At 40.4% G+C, this 16,521-nt stretch overlaps 2 protein-coding genes across 4 annotated transcripts in view; one reads left to right on the forward strand and one right to left on the reverse strand.

Annotated features, from left to right (window-relative positions):
• The window catches only part of ZBED2 (zinc finger BED-type containing 2), a 78,769-nt gene that overhangs the window by 42,313 nt on the left and 19,935 nt on the right, over positions 1 to 16,521 (forward strand). The gene's annotated exons all lie outside the window — the stretch shown is intronic.
• CD96 (CD96 molecule) overlaps positions 1 to 16,521 on the reverse strand; it is a 114,958-nt gene that overhangs the window by 33,496 nt on the left and 64,941 nt on the right. For all 3 annotated transcript variants that reach the window (XR_004027566.1, XM_003261790.4, XM_003261791.4), the window contains 2 exons: positions 8,781 to 8,849; positions 8,199 to 8,270 (listed from right to left, as the gene is read on the reverse strand). Coding sequence is in view for 2 of the 3 variants with exons in the window: in XM_003261790.4 (XP_003261838.2) it covers positions 8,199 to 8,270; positions 8,781 to 8,849 (141 nt within the window). In the remaining variant the exon portion in view is untranslated. The remainder of the gene's footprint in view (positions 1 to 8,198; positions 8,271 to 8,780; positions 8,850 to 16,521) is intronic.

Raw genomic sequence — 16,521 nt, forward strand, 5'->3', positions numbered from 1 at the left:
CTAGGTCTTTGAGGAATTGCCACAATGTCTTCCACAATGTTGAACTAATTTACACTTCCACCAATAGTGTAAAAGCATTCCTTTTTCTCCACACCCTCATCAGCATCTGTTGTTTTTTGACTATTTAGTAATAGACATTCTGACTGGTGTGAGATGGTATCTCATTGTGGTTTCGATTTGCATTTCTCTAATGATCAGTGATGTTGAGCTTTTTTTTTCATGTTTCTGGCCACATGTATGTCTTCTTTTGAGAACTGTCTGCTCATGTTTTTTGCCCACTTTTTAATGGGGTTGTTTGTTTTTTGCTTGTAAATTAGTTTAAGGTATTTATAGATGCTGGCTATTATACCTTTTACAGAAGGATAGATGGCAAAAATTTTATCCCATTCTATAGGTTGTCTGTTTACTCTGTTGATAGTTTCTTTTGCTGTGCATAAGCTTCTTAGTTTAATTAAATCCCATTTGTCAATTTTTGTTTTTGTTGCAATTGCTTTTGGCATCTTAATCATGAAATCTTTGCCCGTCCTATATCCTGAATGGCATAGCCTAGCTTTCTTCTAGGGTTTTTATAGTTTTGGGTTTAAGTCTTTAATCCATCTTGAATTGATTTTGTTATATGGTGTAAGGAAGGGGTCCAGTTTAAATTTTCTGCATATGGCTAGCCATTTCTCCCAGCACAATTTATTACATAGGGAATCCTTTTCTCATTGCTTGTTTTTGTCAGGTTTGTCAAAGATCAGATAGTTGTAGATGTGTGGTCTTATTTCTGGGTCCTCTATTATGTTCTATTCGTCTATGTGTCTGTTCTTGTACCAGTACAATGCTGTTTTGGTTACGATAGCCCTGCAGTATAGTTTGAAGTTGGGTAGCATGATGCCTCCAGCTTTGTTCTTTTTGCTTAGGGTTGCCTTGGCTATTTGGGCTCTTTTAAAATAGTTTTTTTTCCAGTTCTGTGAAGAATGTCAATGGTAGTTTAATGGAAATAGCATTGAATCTATAAATTGCTTTGGACAGTATGGGCATTTTCATGATACTGATTCTTCCTACTCATGTGCATGGAATGTTTTTCCATTTGTGTCTTCTCTGATTTCTTTGAGCAGTGGCTTGTAGTTCTCCTTGAAGAGGCTCTTCACTTCCTTTGTTAGCTGTATTCCTAGGTATTTTATTCTTTTTTGTGGTAATTGTGAATGGGAATTCATTCATGATTTGGCTGTCAGCTTGCCTGTTGTTGGTGTATAGGATTGCTAGCAATTTTTGCACATTCATTTTGTATCCTGAGATTTTGCTGAAGTTGCTTATCAGCTTAAGAAGATTTTGGGCTGAGAAAATGTGATTTTCTAGATATAGAATCATGTCATCTGCAAACAAAGATAGTTCAACTTCCTTTATTCCTGTTTAAATGTGCTTTATTTCTTTCTCTTGCCTGGCTGCCCTGGCCAGAACTTCCAATACTCCGTTGAATAGAAATGCTGACAGAGGGTAACCCTGTACTGGTTTTCAAGGGGAATGCTACCAGATTTTGCCCATTCAGCATGATATTGGCTGTGGGTTTGTTGTATATGGTTCTCATTATTTTGAGGTATGTTCTTTCAATCCTTAGTTTATTAAGAGTTTTTAAGATGTTAAATTTTACTGAAGGTCTTTTCTGCATCTTTTGAGATAATCATGTGGTTTCTGACTTTAGTTCTGTTTACGTGATGAATCACATTTATTAATTAGTGTATGTAGAACCAGCCTTGAATCCTGGGAATGAAGCCAACTTGATCATGGTGGATAAGCTTTTTGATGTGCTGCTGAGTTTGGTTTGCTAGTATTTTGTTGAGGATTTTTGCATCGATGTTCATCAAGGATATTGGTCTGAAGTTTTCTTTTTTTGTTGTATCTCTGCCCGGTTTTGGTATCAGGATGACGCTGGCCTCATGGAATGAGTTAGGAAGCATTTCCTTCTTTTAAATTTTTTAGAATGGTTTCAGTAGGAATGGTACCAGTTCTTCTTTGTTCCTCTAGTAGAATCCAGCTGCGAATCCATATAATCCTGGGATTTTTTTGGTTGGTAGGCTATTAATTACTGTCTCAATTTCAGAACTTGTTATTGGTCTATTCAGGGATTCAGTTTCTTCCTGGTTCAGTCTTCAGAGGGTGTATGTGCCCAGGAATTTATCCATTTCTCCTAGATTTTTTAGTTTATTTGCAGAGAGGTGTTTATACTATTCTCTAATCATTGTTTGTATTTCTGTGGGGTCAGTGGTAATATTCCTCTTATAATTTCTGATTGTGTTTGATTCTTCTCACTTTTCTTCTTTATTAGTCTAGCTAGTGGTATATCTATCATATTAATCTTTTTTAAAAAACCAGCTCCTGGATTGGCTGATTTATTGAAAGGTTTTTTGTGTCTCTATCTCCTTCATTTCTGTTCCAATCTTGGTTATTTCTTGTCTTCCGCTAGCTTTGGGGTTTGTTTTCTCCTGGTTCTCTAGTTCTTTTAGTTGTGATGTTAGTTGTTAACTTGAGATTTTTCTAGCTTTTTGATGTGAGCATTTAGTGCATCAATTTCCTTCTTAGCACTGCTTTAGCGGTGTCCCAGAGATTCTGGTACATTGTATTGTTGTTCTCAGTTTCAAAGAACTTCTTGATTTCTGCCTTAATTTCATTATTAACCTGAAAATCATTCAGGAGCAGGTTGTTCAATTTTTATGTAGTTGTATGGTTTTGAGTGAATTTCTTAATCTTGAGTTCTCATTTGATTGTGCTGTGGTCTGAGAGAATTTGTTATGATTTCCATTCTTTTGCGTTTACTGAGGAGTGTTTTGTTTCTGATTATGTGATCAATTTTAGAGGAAGTGCCATGAGGTGATGAGAAGAATGTACATATTCTGTTGTTTTTGGGTAAAGCGTTCTGTAGATATCTATCAGGTCAACTTGATCCAGAGCTGAGTTCAAGTCCTGAATGTCTCTGTTGATTTTTGTCTTGATGATCTGTCTAATATTTTCACTGGGGTGTGAAAGTCTCCCCCTATTATTGCATGAGAGTCTAAGTCTCTTTGAGGGTCTCTAAGAACTTGCTTTATGAATCTGTGTGCTCCTGTATGTGTGCATATATATTTAGGACAATTAAGTCTTCTTGTTGAATTGAACCATTTACCATTATGTAATGCTCTTCTTTGTCTTTTTTTTTATCTTTCTTGGTTTAAAGTATGTTTTGTCAGAGACTAAGACTGTAACCTCTGCTCTTTCCTGTTTTCTGTTTGTTTGACAAATTTCCCTCCATCCCTTTATTTTGAGCCTATGTGTGTCTCTGCATGTGAGATGGGTCTCTTGAAGACAGCATACTGATGCGTCTTGGTTCTTTATCCAGCTTGCCATTCCGTGTCTTTTAATTGGGGCATTTAGCCCATTTACATTTAAGATTAGTATTGCTATGTGTGGATTTGATCCTGTAATCATGATGCTAGCTGGTTATTTTTCAGACTTGTTTATATGGTTGCTTCATAATGTCACTGGCCTGTATACTTCAGTGTTTTTTTGTAGTGGCTGGTAATGGTCTTTCCTTTCCATTTTTAGTGCTTCCTTCAGGACCTCTTGTAAAGCAGATCTGGTGGTAATGCATTCTCTCAGCATCTGCTTGTCTGAAAAGGATCTTATTTCTTCTTTATGTATGAAGCTTAGTTTGGCCAGATATGAAATTCTGGGTTGAAAATTCTTTTTTATGAATGTTGAATATAGGCTCCCAATCTCTTCTGGATTGTAGGATTTCTGCTGAGATGTCCACTGTTAGTCTGATGGGCTACCCCTTTGTAGGTGACCTAACCTTTTTCTCTGACTGCCCTTACCATTTTTTTCTTTCATTTTGACCTTGGAGAATCTGATGATTATGTGTCTTGGGAATGATCTTCTCATGGAGCATCTTACTGGGGTTCTCTGTATTTCCTGAAATTAATGTTGGCTTGTATTGGTAGCTTGGTGAAGTTCTCCTGGATGATATCTTGAAATATGTTTTCCAAGTTGGTTCCATTCTTATCTCTTTCAGGTACCCCAGTCAGTCAAAGATTCAGTCTCATTACATAATCCCCTGTTTCTCAAATGTTTTGTTCATTTCTTTTCACTCTGTTTTCTGTTTTTGTCGGCCTGTCTTATTTCAGAAAGACAATCTTCAAGCTCTGAGATTCTTGCCTCCACTTGGTCTATTCTGCTATTAAAGCTTGTGATTGCATTGTGAAGTTCTTGTAGTGTGTTTTTCAGCTCTATCAGGTTGGTTATGTTCCTCTCTATACTGGATATTTAGGCTGTCAGCTCCTGCATTGTTTTATCATGATTCTTAGCTTCTTTGCATTCGGTTACAATGTGCTCCTTTAGCTCAGTGAACTTCATTTGTATCCATATTCTGAAGGCTACTTCTGTCATTTCAGTGATTTCAGCCTTAGTCCAGATCTGAACTGTTGCTGGGCAGGTGTTGAGATTATTTGGAGGAAAGGGAGAATTCTGGTTGTTGGTTTTTTTCTTTTCTTTTCTTTTCTTTTTTTTTTTTAAGTTTTCAGTGTTTTTGTGCTAATTCTTTCTCATCTTTGTGGGCTTATCTGCCTTTGATCTTTGAGTTTGCTGACCTTTGGATGGTTTTTTTGTGTTTTGTTGTTGCTGTTGTGTTTTCTTTGTTTTCTTTGAACAGTCTGGGCACTCTTCTGTAGGGCTGCTGTGGTTTGCTATGGGTCTGCCCCAGACCCCAGTCACGTTGGTTTTTCCAGTACCTGGAGGTATCATCAGTGAAGGTTGTGAAACAGCAAATATGGCCACCTGCCCATTCCTCTGAAAGCTCTGTCCCAGGGGGGTACTGACCTGTTGCTGGCCTGACCATGCCTATAGGAGGTGGTTGGAGATTCCAGTTGGAAGATCTCACTCAGTCAAGAGGAATGGAATCAGGGACCTGCTTAAAGATGTAGTCTGGCTGCATTTTGGTAGAGCAGCTGTGCTGTGTTGGAGATGTCTTCAGTCCCCAATTGATTTGGGCTCTTCAAGGCCCACAGCCTGAACCAGCTGAGATGCCCAAAGAGCAAATGTCTGCCTCACCCACTGGGCACTCTGTCCCAGGAAGAAATTAGAACTCTGTTGGCCACAGAACATGGGTGGGGCTGGCCGGAGGCTCTGGCTGGGAGGACCCACCCAGTGAGGCGGAATGGATCTGGGTCTGTTTAAAGAAGCAGTCTGGTCATTCCTCAACAAAACAGCTGTGCTGGGGAACTGTGCTGTGGAACTGCCTCTGCTCTGTTCCGTTTGGACTGTCCAGTGCCTGCAGGCTGGAAGGGCTGAGTCATCCAAGCAACCAAGGTTATGGCCCACCCCTCCCACAAGGCACTCTGTCCCAGGGAGACATCAGAGTTCTGTCCATAGAATACAGCTGGTGGGGGTGGCTGGAGGCCCCAGCTGTGAGGTCCTGTCCAGTGAAGCAGAATGGATCAGGGTTATGGCTGTTGTTTTGGCTGGCTTCATAGTATTTCACTGACTTATCTCATCCTATTTGCCGTTTCTTATTACTGAACATATTTTTCACCCTCTTAATACCCTCTCACTCCTACTCATGTACACAGATTTTGGGTTACTATCAATAACATCCCAAATGTTTTCTTCCTGTCTCATCCCTTATATCTCCATCAAAAGCAAATGCTGTCCTGAATGTTTATAATTATTATTCACTTATAAAGCTTAAAATTTTATATCACATATTATGTCTAAGGCATATGGTGCTTGATTATACTTGCTTTAAAATTTCATTAGAAAATATGCCATATGTTGTTATTTGGTATTTACTTTTTAATTCAACATAATGTTATTAAGATTCATTCATGCTGTTGTATATGGTTGCCACTCACTTATTTGTCATTGCTCTCTAATATTATATTTTATTAGTATACTATGATTTATTTATTTGTCCTCCTGACTATGGCCATTTAGATTACTTAAAGTTTTTGCTATATGAACAGTGTTTCCTCCAAACATTTGTGTGCATATCTCATGCATACATGTACTAATTCTGGAGGGATTTTTATATCTAGGAATAGAATTGTTGGATTGTAGGTATGCACATGTTCAGCTTTGAAATACAATGCCAAAGGATGGTGGAAAGTGATGGTACCACCAGTAACATATAAGAAATCATGTTGATAGGATGTTGGATAAATCCTATTCAATAGTTGGCAATATCAGATTTCTTAATTTTTGTAAGTTGATTACATGTAAAATGATTTTCTAATTCTAGTCTTCATTTATATTTCCTGATTACCAGAGAGACTGAGCATTTCTTTTTTTTTTTTTGAGATGGAGTCTCACTCTGTCACCCAGGCTGGAGTGCAGTGGCGCAATCTTGATCTTGGCTCACTGCAAGCTCCGCCTCCCGGGTTCACACCATTCTCCTGCCTCAGTCTCCCGAGTAGCTGGGACTACAGGTGCCCACCACGCCTGGCTAATTTTTTGTATTTTCAGTAGAGATGGGGTTTCACTGTGTTAGCCAGTATGGTCTCAATCTCCTGACCTCGTGATCCGCCTGTCTCAGCCTCCCAAAGTGCTGGGATTACAGGCGTGAGCCACTGCACCCGGCCGAGACTGAGCGTTTCTTTAGATGTTTCTAGCTACGTGTGTTTCATGTTTTGTGGTGTGACTTTTGTTCATTTTGTCATATTTGTTATTAATTTGTAGGCATTCTTTGTAATCTCTTGATTACAAAATTTTGATCCTTTTAGTCAATTATGTATTCCTGATTCATTTTCAATTATATGTGTGGCAAATATGTTCCCCAGATTATAGCTTGCTTTTTGTTTTACTTTTTAAAGATGTCTTTTGAAGAACCCAAATTTCTTAATTTTATTCTAATTTTTACATATTTTTTATGGTTATGTCTCTTTGTTAAGCCCTTCCCTACTCCAAAGCAGGAAGAAATCCACATTTATTTTATTACATGTTTTAATGTTTTGCTTTTGACATAAAGATCTTAAACTATATAGAGTTATTTTTGTGTAATGTGCATGGCAGGGGTACATTTTAATTTTTTTCTTATCAATAATCACTATTTCTAGGTCCTTTTGCTGAACAGTCTCCTGTTTTCACAGTAATCTGCCATACCATCTTTGATAGACACTTAAGTTCCATTTATTTTTAGATTTCTTTCTATGCTCCCCCTTCTGAATACTGTCTTTTCAATTCTTATATTTGGGTACTGGGTTCACAGGTGTCTATTACATTATTAACATATTTATTAAAAGAAATATGTTAAATTACAGAGGGTCATGCATCGACCAATGATGAAAGTGTCTCATGAATTAAATATCATGATTAATTCAAATCTGAGAGCCTGAGGGCCATCAAAAAAGATAAATTAAATAAATAATGCTACAAAGAACAGTCCTATTTATGTTCTTTTTCTCTCTTTCTTGCCTAAGGACAAGTTCCCAGGAATGAGGGAGCAAGCATGTACAAAATACTCTTAAAGGTTTTAACTGTAAAACTTAAATGCTTTCCAAAGGGACATACACATTACCCTTTGTGGCAAAGAGTCTAGCATTTAAATTCAGAGTTCTGGCCCTGTGGCATCCATTGTCCTCCCTCCTTTTGCTCCAGCCTCCTTCCTTACCACTTCCCCACCACACTGATCATTGTCTAATACCACTAAGAGGCAATATATTTCTTCTTCAGATCCTGTCTGTACCTGCTAAAACAGCACCTCTACTGCTAGTTGGCCAGATTAAAAGGAATAATGAAACAATTTCTGGCCTCTCGTTGGTCTCTCTCTTTTCATTTTTATTACTGATATGCATTTTCTAGCTAGTTTGCGCTTTCCCCAAATATATTCACAGCTTGCAATTTTGGGTTGACTGGTTATAGCGTTGCTCAGATGTCACCTTCCTCGGTAAGACCTTTCAAGACTGCCCATTTAAAATGGCAACCCTTCACTCGATTCCCACTGTCTCCCTCCTGTGCCTTTTTTTCATATAACTTATCACCACTTGTCTGTCTCCCCTTAATCAGAATTTGGAGCTTAGATCTCTTTTGTCCACGGGTGTAGTCTCAGCAGCTACAATACTTTAATCATGATAGATGCTTTGTGAACATTTGCGAATATTATTACAAACAAAGCACATAGATGTTGTTCAATATATGTGTCGGATGAATGACTGAAGTCCAGAGGACTCAAGGGACCCACGATTATACTTAACATTTTTTGGTATCTGTCCCACTGGAGGTCCAGGGATAGTCGAAGCCTCGGGTAGTCATACTGGAATTGCTGGCTGAAAGACAAAATTATTTTCAGAATCCAGCTTTTTTCAAAAGCTGTAATTTAACTTTGCTTTGATGCACAGAATTTTTAATCTATGTGACTTTGGGGAAATCTGAAATTGAAAATGTGCTTCCCTGTGCAGGAACACTAGCTGGCATATTAAGCAAAAGCTCTGTAGTTTATGTTTAATGCCAGCTTGTCACTGATTTGTGTTCTTTTTCTGTTCTTGTCACAAACTCAGATCACTGAGAGTATTGTGAAGACTACTTTAATATTACCTTAAAATCCCTTGACAAATAAAAGATACAATATAATAAATCACCAGCCCTTATTTTTTAAGATTATAGAAATTGTCATATCAATATATAGTCACCGTAGAGTAACCCAAAACCAAGATATTAACAAACATCAAATGAAAAATACAGCTGTTTGCTGAAACGTCAACATTATAGAAGCAGTAGTAAAACTTGTGAGTGTGTTGTCTCTTTCCAATCATGTAGGAAAACCTTGCTGAACTCACGTTGAGGAGTGGTGTTTGGCCTCAAGGCACTCCCATCTACAAGGGTCACTGAAGATGTAGCTGAATATCCTATTTTGAAAATAAAATTCCCAAATTATTATATGTATTTACATTCGTATGTTTAACTGTGCCACTACATTTAACAAGAGCCTGGAATATTAGAGTTGGAAAGAATCTTAGTGAACAGCCTCATTTTATAAATGATGAAGCCGAATCCAAAAGGAGTATGCTTGTGGTTAAATAATCAATATCCAATATCATTTCTTTGCTATTAACCCGGTTCTCCTAATTCTAAATGTATTATATTCACACTTTCAAAAGTACATTATTTCAGTGTCTACTGTATGCCAGACTCTATTCTGCATGCTGGGGATATAGCAATAAACAATGAAGACAGGGTCCCTGCTCTCATGAAACTTACCTTATAGTGAATTTTCACAAATACTACTGTGAAAATAGTATCTTCATATGCTAAATATGGTTTCATATTTACTTCAATTGTTAGTTTGCAAAGTCATTTCTCCATCTTTATACTCCATAATTGTTACATTCTCTTCCTTCCCCCTCACTCCCCCGAAATGAAAGACTGATTCATATTCATTTGAAAATAGCTCTATATTTTAGAACTATTATATAAAGCAAGGTAGATTAAAGAAGAAAAATATCCAACAACAGTCCATTGAAGTCACGTTTATATCTCTTGGAAAGAAAAATTTTAAATACATTTTGTGTGTATTTCTCTTTTGTTCCAAAATGTATTTGTTTTGTTTTAAAAAGTCCCTTCTTAGAACCTGACCTGGAGATTCTGTAACTATATAAGAACATGTCTGACTATCTCTTGATATCATGTAGAGAATTAAAGAATTAAAAAATTTTATTTGCATTCCTCATAGTCATGGTTTTGAAAGATTCATATTGATCATATATTTCCAGATGTGAGAAAGCTTGCTTTGTACCTTTCTTTTTAAGGCTAAGTTTATATTTCACAACATAGCAAAATCTCTTCAATATTCAACAGTGTGTTCTAAATCATGAGATACTATGTAGGCAAGTAAGATGCCAAACTCTGTGATAGGGAGTTGATGACTTTGTTTGCTGATTGTTTATTCCTTCTTCAATGTGAATGTTTATTATTATCAAATCTTGCAAGTATCCAGAGTGACACTATGACCCGTGTCTCCAGGAAATAAGACAAAATTTAGAGGTAAACACTACTTCACGTAAAATGTTTTGTTTATAGTAGCTCAGGAATGGCCATGAGGTTACATGAGGAGGTTTGAAGTCTTCCTGGCTCATTTCTATTTTAACTCTTTAAAAATTTTCTCACTAAAATTTAAAAAACCCACCCTTTTATGCTATCACTGGAAATTCAATTAAGTTAGAAGACACCTCCAGTCAGTGCTGAATTGAGTGGGCAGACAGAAACATGTTCTAAAAGAGCTAATTCTGGTCACCTCCATGTGACATCATTAAGCAGAACTGAATCTCTTAACCTATACTCTTGCCAGTCTTCCTAGTGACCTAACTGCTAGAGAAAGGAAAGGTAGAGGAAGGCTAGAAGATCAATGGTTGGTCAACTTTTGGGAAATACTGAAATATTTTCCAAACAACATAGATTTTAAAAATAATTTAATATGGACCTACTATATGCCAAATAAAAGAAGCAAGTGAGCAGTTGCAAAGTAGCATAAGGGGAGCATAAAGGATAAGCTGGTAACTTAAAAAAAAAGCGAGGCCGGGTGCAGTGGCTCACGCCTGTAATCCAAGCACTTTGGGAGGCCGAGGCGGGTGGATCAGGAGGTCAGGAGATCGAGACCATCCTGGCTAACACGGTGAAACCCTGTCTCTACTAAAAATACAAAAAATTAGCCGGGCGTGGTGGCGGGCGCCTGCAGTCCCAGCTACTCGGGAGGCTGAGGGAGGAGAATGGCGTGAACCCGGGAGGTGGAGCTTGCAGTGAGCCGAGATCGCGCCACTGCACTACAGCCTAGGGGACAGAGCAAGACTCCGTCTCAAAAAAAAAAAAAAAAAAAAAAAAAGAGAGAGAGAAATCAATTTGGTCATTGTTTCCTCCTTCAAGGAATTAAAAATTACAAATAAAGGTCTTGATTTATTTTGAGATGGTTTTTGCTTACTAGACTCTTAATCATGACATTTCTTCTCAGACTGGATAGTATGAGTCGTAGCTTCATTGTTGTTTTTTACACACTTTCACATTTGATTCTCATAATAATTGTATGAACTAGATAATATTACTCTCATTTTTTTAAGACAAGGAAACTACTATAGAGGTGAAATTGTCACGGGATCCTTGGGGTGTTGCTTTGCCAGCCAGAAATTCTGTGGCCAGTGGCGCCTTCTGCCTGAGTATTGCTCACACTTCTGGGCTCATTCCACCCACTTGGTTCAGCAGGCTGTGCTTGGTCTGTGCTACCAGCCTGGATCCCACACCTGCCAAGGGTAAGCCAGATGCAGAGCAGCAAGGGGTGTGTGAATGAGTGAGCGTGGGGTCTGGCCACTGCACACAGCCAGGCACACTGGCTGCTGAGGCACGGTGGGAATCTCCAGGCTGCAGCATGGGTGCCGACTCTGTGTGAGGCTTCTGCTGGACCAGATATATTGCAAGCAGTTTCTGCTGCAGGCACTGGTGTCTGGACAAGGGGAACACTGTGGCACCTGAAATCTTGGAGATGCCAGGAACTGTAGAGCTCCAAAGAGGATTTTACAGCCCTGGCCTGGGAGGCCTTAGGTCTGGGCTCCCCGAAGGGCCACAGCTCTTCTCTCCTTCTCATTGCTTGCAATGTGGTGAGCAGGTGGGAGGTGTGTTTCAGCTGAGTTTGTGTTACAACTCTTTCAGTCCTGCCATTCAGTAGGTCCCAAGTTCTTGTCTTGCCTCCAAGAAGAATGAGGTATGCAGACAACTGGAGGGTGAGCAACGTGGAGAGGAGCTTCATTGAGCCACAGAACAGCTCTCAAGAGACCTGAAGTGGGTAGTTCCTTTCCATATGCAGGCTGTCCCAATGAGTGTCCAGCTCTCAGTGGAGAGGAGACCTGTAGTGGGTAGCTCCTTTCTGCAGGCAAGTCGCCTGGATGAGGAGACCCATAGTGGGTAGCTCCCTCCCACAGCTGGTAGTCTTGACTTCTTTCTGAGTCTGGCTGAATCCCCGGTTTCTCATGGTCTCAGAAGGGAGAAAGCACATGGTGATTGGTCCATGGATGGCCATAGGCGGGCCTGGAAAAAGCATTATCCAATTGGCCCAATGGTCATCAATGAAGTTATCACTCATATCCATGGACTTCACCTGGAACTGGCAGCCTGGCTCCCAGGCTTCAGGCCATGCCTGGTCTGAAGGTGGGGTTTCACTGGGGACCTACACCTTTCCATCCAGGAACCTAGTCAGCCTCCCACTGTCATCATGCCTTCCATAGCCCAGGCTGTTTGCACCAAATGGCACCTGCAGGCCTGCACCCAGCTGCCCTCAGCCCATCTCCACCTGCTGCCTCCTTCCTGTGCTCCTTGGCGCCCAAAGTCTGGAGTGGGCCAAGGTGGGGGATTGGTGTGTCAGTGCTGCCCCAAGCATGCACACACCTGGCCAGGTTGCAACAGTGCCTGGGCTGAGCCTCAACTTTGCTCCAAAATTGGAGCAGGTGCTAGGAGTGGGAAGAGTCCAGGGGCTGGAAGCAGGCCCTTCTGAGCCTGCAGAAGTGGGGGTGTTCCCAGGCCCTTGAGAGTGCAGGGGTGTCAGGGTCTGCAGCCATAGCTGGGTGGCTGCAGCTGCCCTAAAAGCCCAGGGCTCCTGCCCTGCCAAGTCAGTAGGGGGAAGGTTCCCTCGTGTTCCCAGCCTCTGCAGGCTCAACAGTCCCAGCCAGGCCTCCCTCCCTGCAGCTGGCATCCCCACAGCAGCTAGTCCAGTCGGGCAGCTGCTGCCATCAGAATGACTTGATCTAGGCTACAGAGCCAGTAGGTGGCAGAGACAAGAACTGAACCCAAGGCTGTCTGACACTAAGGACTATACTTATTCCATTCTGGTAGCCTTATAAGTGCAGTTAGCCTTGCTGCAGCATGCATCATCAGAACCAGGGCCTAGCCATGGAAGAGCTCACTCATGATGTCTAGCACACAACTGCCCAGAATAGCAGGCCTTTGATAGCTTCTCTTCCTGTCCCACCATCACCTTTCAGCTTCCTGTCATAAGACTACCCAGACATCAGCCCTAGCCAGATGGCTTTTCTTTAGGGAGACATCCTCTGCATTCCCTAAAGCCTTCCTTTGTTAATCTCCTCTTCTTTGTACTTAAAAAAATTCTCCATTTAAAAAATATTTACTGAATTATCAATACTTATTGGTAACCATGTGTTATCATTGTTCTAGGTGATACAGCTATATCAGTAGACAAATAAGATAAAAAACACTGCCCTCATCAGATTTACTTTTTTTGTGTGTGTAGAGGAGCCAAACAGGTAACTTATAGATGGTGTTAAAATGTGTTATGGAGAAAATACAGCCAAAAAAGGGGAACAGGAAATGGGGTGGGAGGCAGCTGCAACTTAAAATATGATGGTCATGGAGTACTTCATCGAGAAGGTGACATTTGAACAAAAATTTTGAGAAGATGAGGGTGTGATCCGTGTAGATATTTGGGGGAAGAATTTTTCAGGCATAGGAAGTGAGGTTAAAAGGCCCCGAGATTAGAGAAATCCTGGCATGTTGAAGAAACAGCTAGGAGGCTAGCTTGGCTGAGCAAAGCAAGAGGAAGGGAGAGGGCAGTCATGGGGGATAATCAAGTAGGGTATAATGTGGCTTTTCATGCTAACTGTAGACTTCTGCTCCTCTTTACTGCCCACTTCCCTCCTCCCCTCACTAGACGTTGGTCCTTGTGAGCCTGGTTTTGTTTATATCAGTATCTATCTCAAGTAGATACATAATTCTAAACCTAGATTATTTGCTTTCATTGTAAACCTAGATTATTTTTATTAAAACACACACACACACAGACACACACATACACACACACCCCTTAGACAAAGACAGACTGGTCAATCAGCCACTCTATTTCCTACCTTGGGTTCTTACTGTATTTCCAAATGGATTTAGAGGTTCTAATAATAGAATACAACATGTTGACACTTACTGTGAACCAACTGCTATAGTAGGTATTTTGTTTGCTTAGTCTCTTCTGTTGCTTTTAATCACCCTTAGAAGAATGAACCACCCACGTGAAAGCTTTCCCTTTTCTGCATTGTCCTGTCTCCCTTCATGTTCCTCAAGCATCCTCACCTTTGGCCAATGCTTCTAGAACTCAGTGTTTATTTTCCATCCATCACACTATTGCTAAGAACTACAGCTTTCTGTGGATCCTCTCAGTGGATTAACCATCACCTCATCATGTTTGCTTCATTTTCACTTTATTTCCTTTAACTCTTCAATGGTTAATGCAGAACAAAATTTTTAAATGGAATCCTTGTACCTTCATTTCAGATGAGGTTCCAAAGGTTAAGAACCATAGTACAGGGCACAAGCCACCTCACATTGAAAGCAGGGTTCTAGCCCATCTATGCAGGACATGCGAGGCAGTGTGGAGTGGGACCTGTCAGTGCTGGTCCATCATCAACCTCAAAGCTGTGTGATGGGGTGGGAGCAGCCTGGCTAAGAGTTCCTTTGAAGGGTCCTGTGCATCAGGCCCTCCCTTATGGAGAAGATGAAGAAGAATCCGCTCCTTCACTTTAGACCAAGTGAAGTGTAGATCTGAGAGAAATACTCAGATCTCTTGACCTGTGTGCCCTGGAATTTAGGACAAAGGGGCATGGTGCCTTACTCAGGCTGGAGAGGCTGCATTAGGAGTCCATGGTTGGTTAACAGCTCTGAATGAGCACAGAGAAGAGAGACAGGGCCACAGTGGTGAAGAGGAGCACTTCCCCCATAGAGTAGGAAAAGGTACATATTTTTCCAGACATAATAGGGTGCCATGAAAAGAATCTCACTCAGGAAGAACACCTACAGGAACAAAGAAGCCCCCAAGAGGAGCTGACCTTCAGAAGTTTAGAGGCTGCAGGGAGAAGGAAGCAGAAGACCAGAAGAAAGGCATGGCCTGCACCAAGGGACAGCAGCCACAGGACAGTCAGGGATTTCTGAAAAATCTGCCAGAGTGCCCCATGAAGTCAATATGGCAATTTTTATTCTCCTCATCCAGATGACACCTAAGTCAGATTACATCCAGCCTATTAAGGAAGTTCCTTCCTTACGTACCTCTCCCCTCTTCTCCTTATGCCATTCCCCATAAAGAGGTACGCAAGCCAGCAGCTAGGAGTGGAGGAGAGGATGGAGCCAAGCCAGGGAATCAGAGACATTCCCTGTCTCTTCCCTACCCCCACCTCACATATCCCAGCCTTTCCAAGTTGAGTTAGACCCACACTTGGGGGAAGGAAGAGGAAAGAAGTTCTGGACTAAATTAACTTTTTTGAGTTTTGACATTACATTTGACAAGAGTTTTTAGTTATTGACACAAGTCTGTTCTTGTGGCTGAAAGGGACCAGATGACATTTATTATATGGAAATCACCAAAAAAGCCAAGTAATCTGTCTGAAATTTCTTTTAGAGGCCAAGAAAAAATTATTCAATATATCTCATTTGAACAGAGAAGAATGGAAAAAGTAAAAATTATTCTTTGCTAACCTACCCGGTTTAGCTTATTTAATCAACCAAGTACAAAGGTAAAAGTTATTTGTAAGTTTCAAGCTGCTGGTTAACTTATCTGGTTAGTCAGACTCTGTTATCTAAGATTTTGCCTTATTCCAATGTAAAACTGAACCTAAACATTTAACTTATTGTCTCAAATAGAAATATTTCCATTGGGCCTTTCATTCTATCACTACAGCACCTGTCGGCATAGCACAGACTTAGACTTATCCATCTAGTTTCTGGACAAATGTGTAATTGCTCTCCATCAATTTACCTGCAGCACAAAGAGCCTTTAAACACAGTAGTGACATTAACTGGACAGTATAGGCCTTCAACTACATCTAAACACATTTGAATCAGCTTCATCAATCTGCGTGGTCAGGATAACGTGGGTACTGACCTTCAGCCCAGCATAAAGGAGACATGTGGTGTGAAACCTAAACCTAAACCTAAACCCTGCATAAAATTGTTCTTATGTGGGAGGCAGATTGTTTGGGGCATGTGCTGACTAAATGGGGAATAATAATGTGTATTGCTGGATTACTGGTCCAGAAAGGGTTTCAGGACTCCCTTGGGGAAGATGACAGTAAGCAGGACAGAGCTCGTCACGCATCATGTGGTGAGCTTGTAGATACTCGATAATTATGAAATAAACTGAAAAATAGGTCAACTGATAGCTTTCACCCTGAGGAATCTCACCCCGAAGGGGAGTAACTGAATAGATAAATACCCAAAGTAAACTAGTCATCAAGAAGGCTAACCTTGACTTACAGGTGACAGATATAGAAAAAAGAAAAATCCTTTTAACAGTCTGCAGAATGTTGTATGCCCCAGGTGGAAGGTGGTGAAAAAGATACAATAAACAGAATTTCCTAGGATTCAAGGAAAAGCATTGGAGTTTTGTATGGATTCTGTAGATTCATATCTACAGTGAGAATTATATGATAATAGTGTTGATGGCGGGGGTGGGCTACAAATGCAGGAGGGGTTTCTCTAATTTATTTCCAACTGAGGAAATGTTAGCTTCACTCTCAGATGCTGCATATCTCAGGAAAACACTTG

Source organism: Nomascus leucogenys, chromosome 21 (genome assembly GCF_006542625.1).
Source record: "Nomascus leucogenys isolate Asia chromosome 21, Asia_NLE_v1, whole genome shotgun sequence".
In the NCBI taxonomy this organism is placed as follows: Eukaryota; Metazoa; Chordata; class Mammalia; order Primates; family Hylobatidae; genus Nomascus; species Nomascus leucogenys.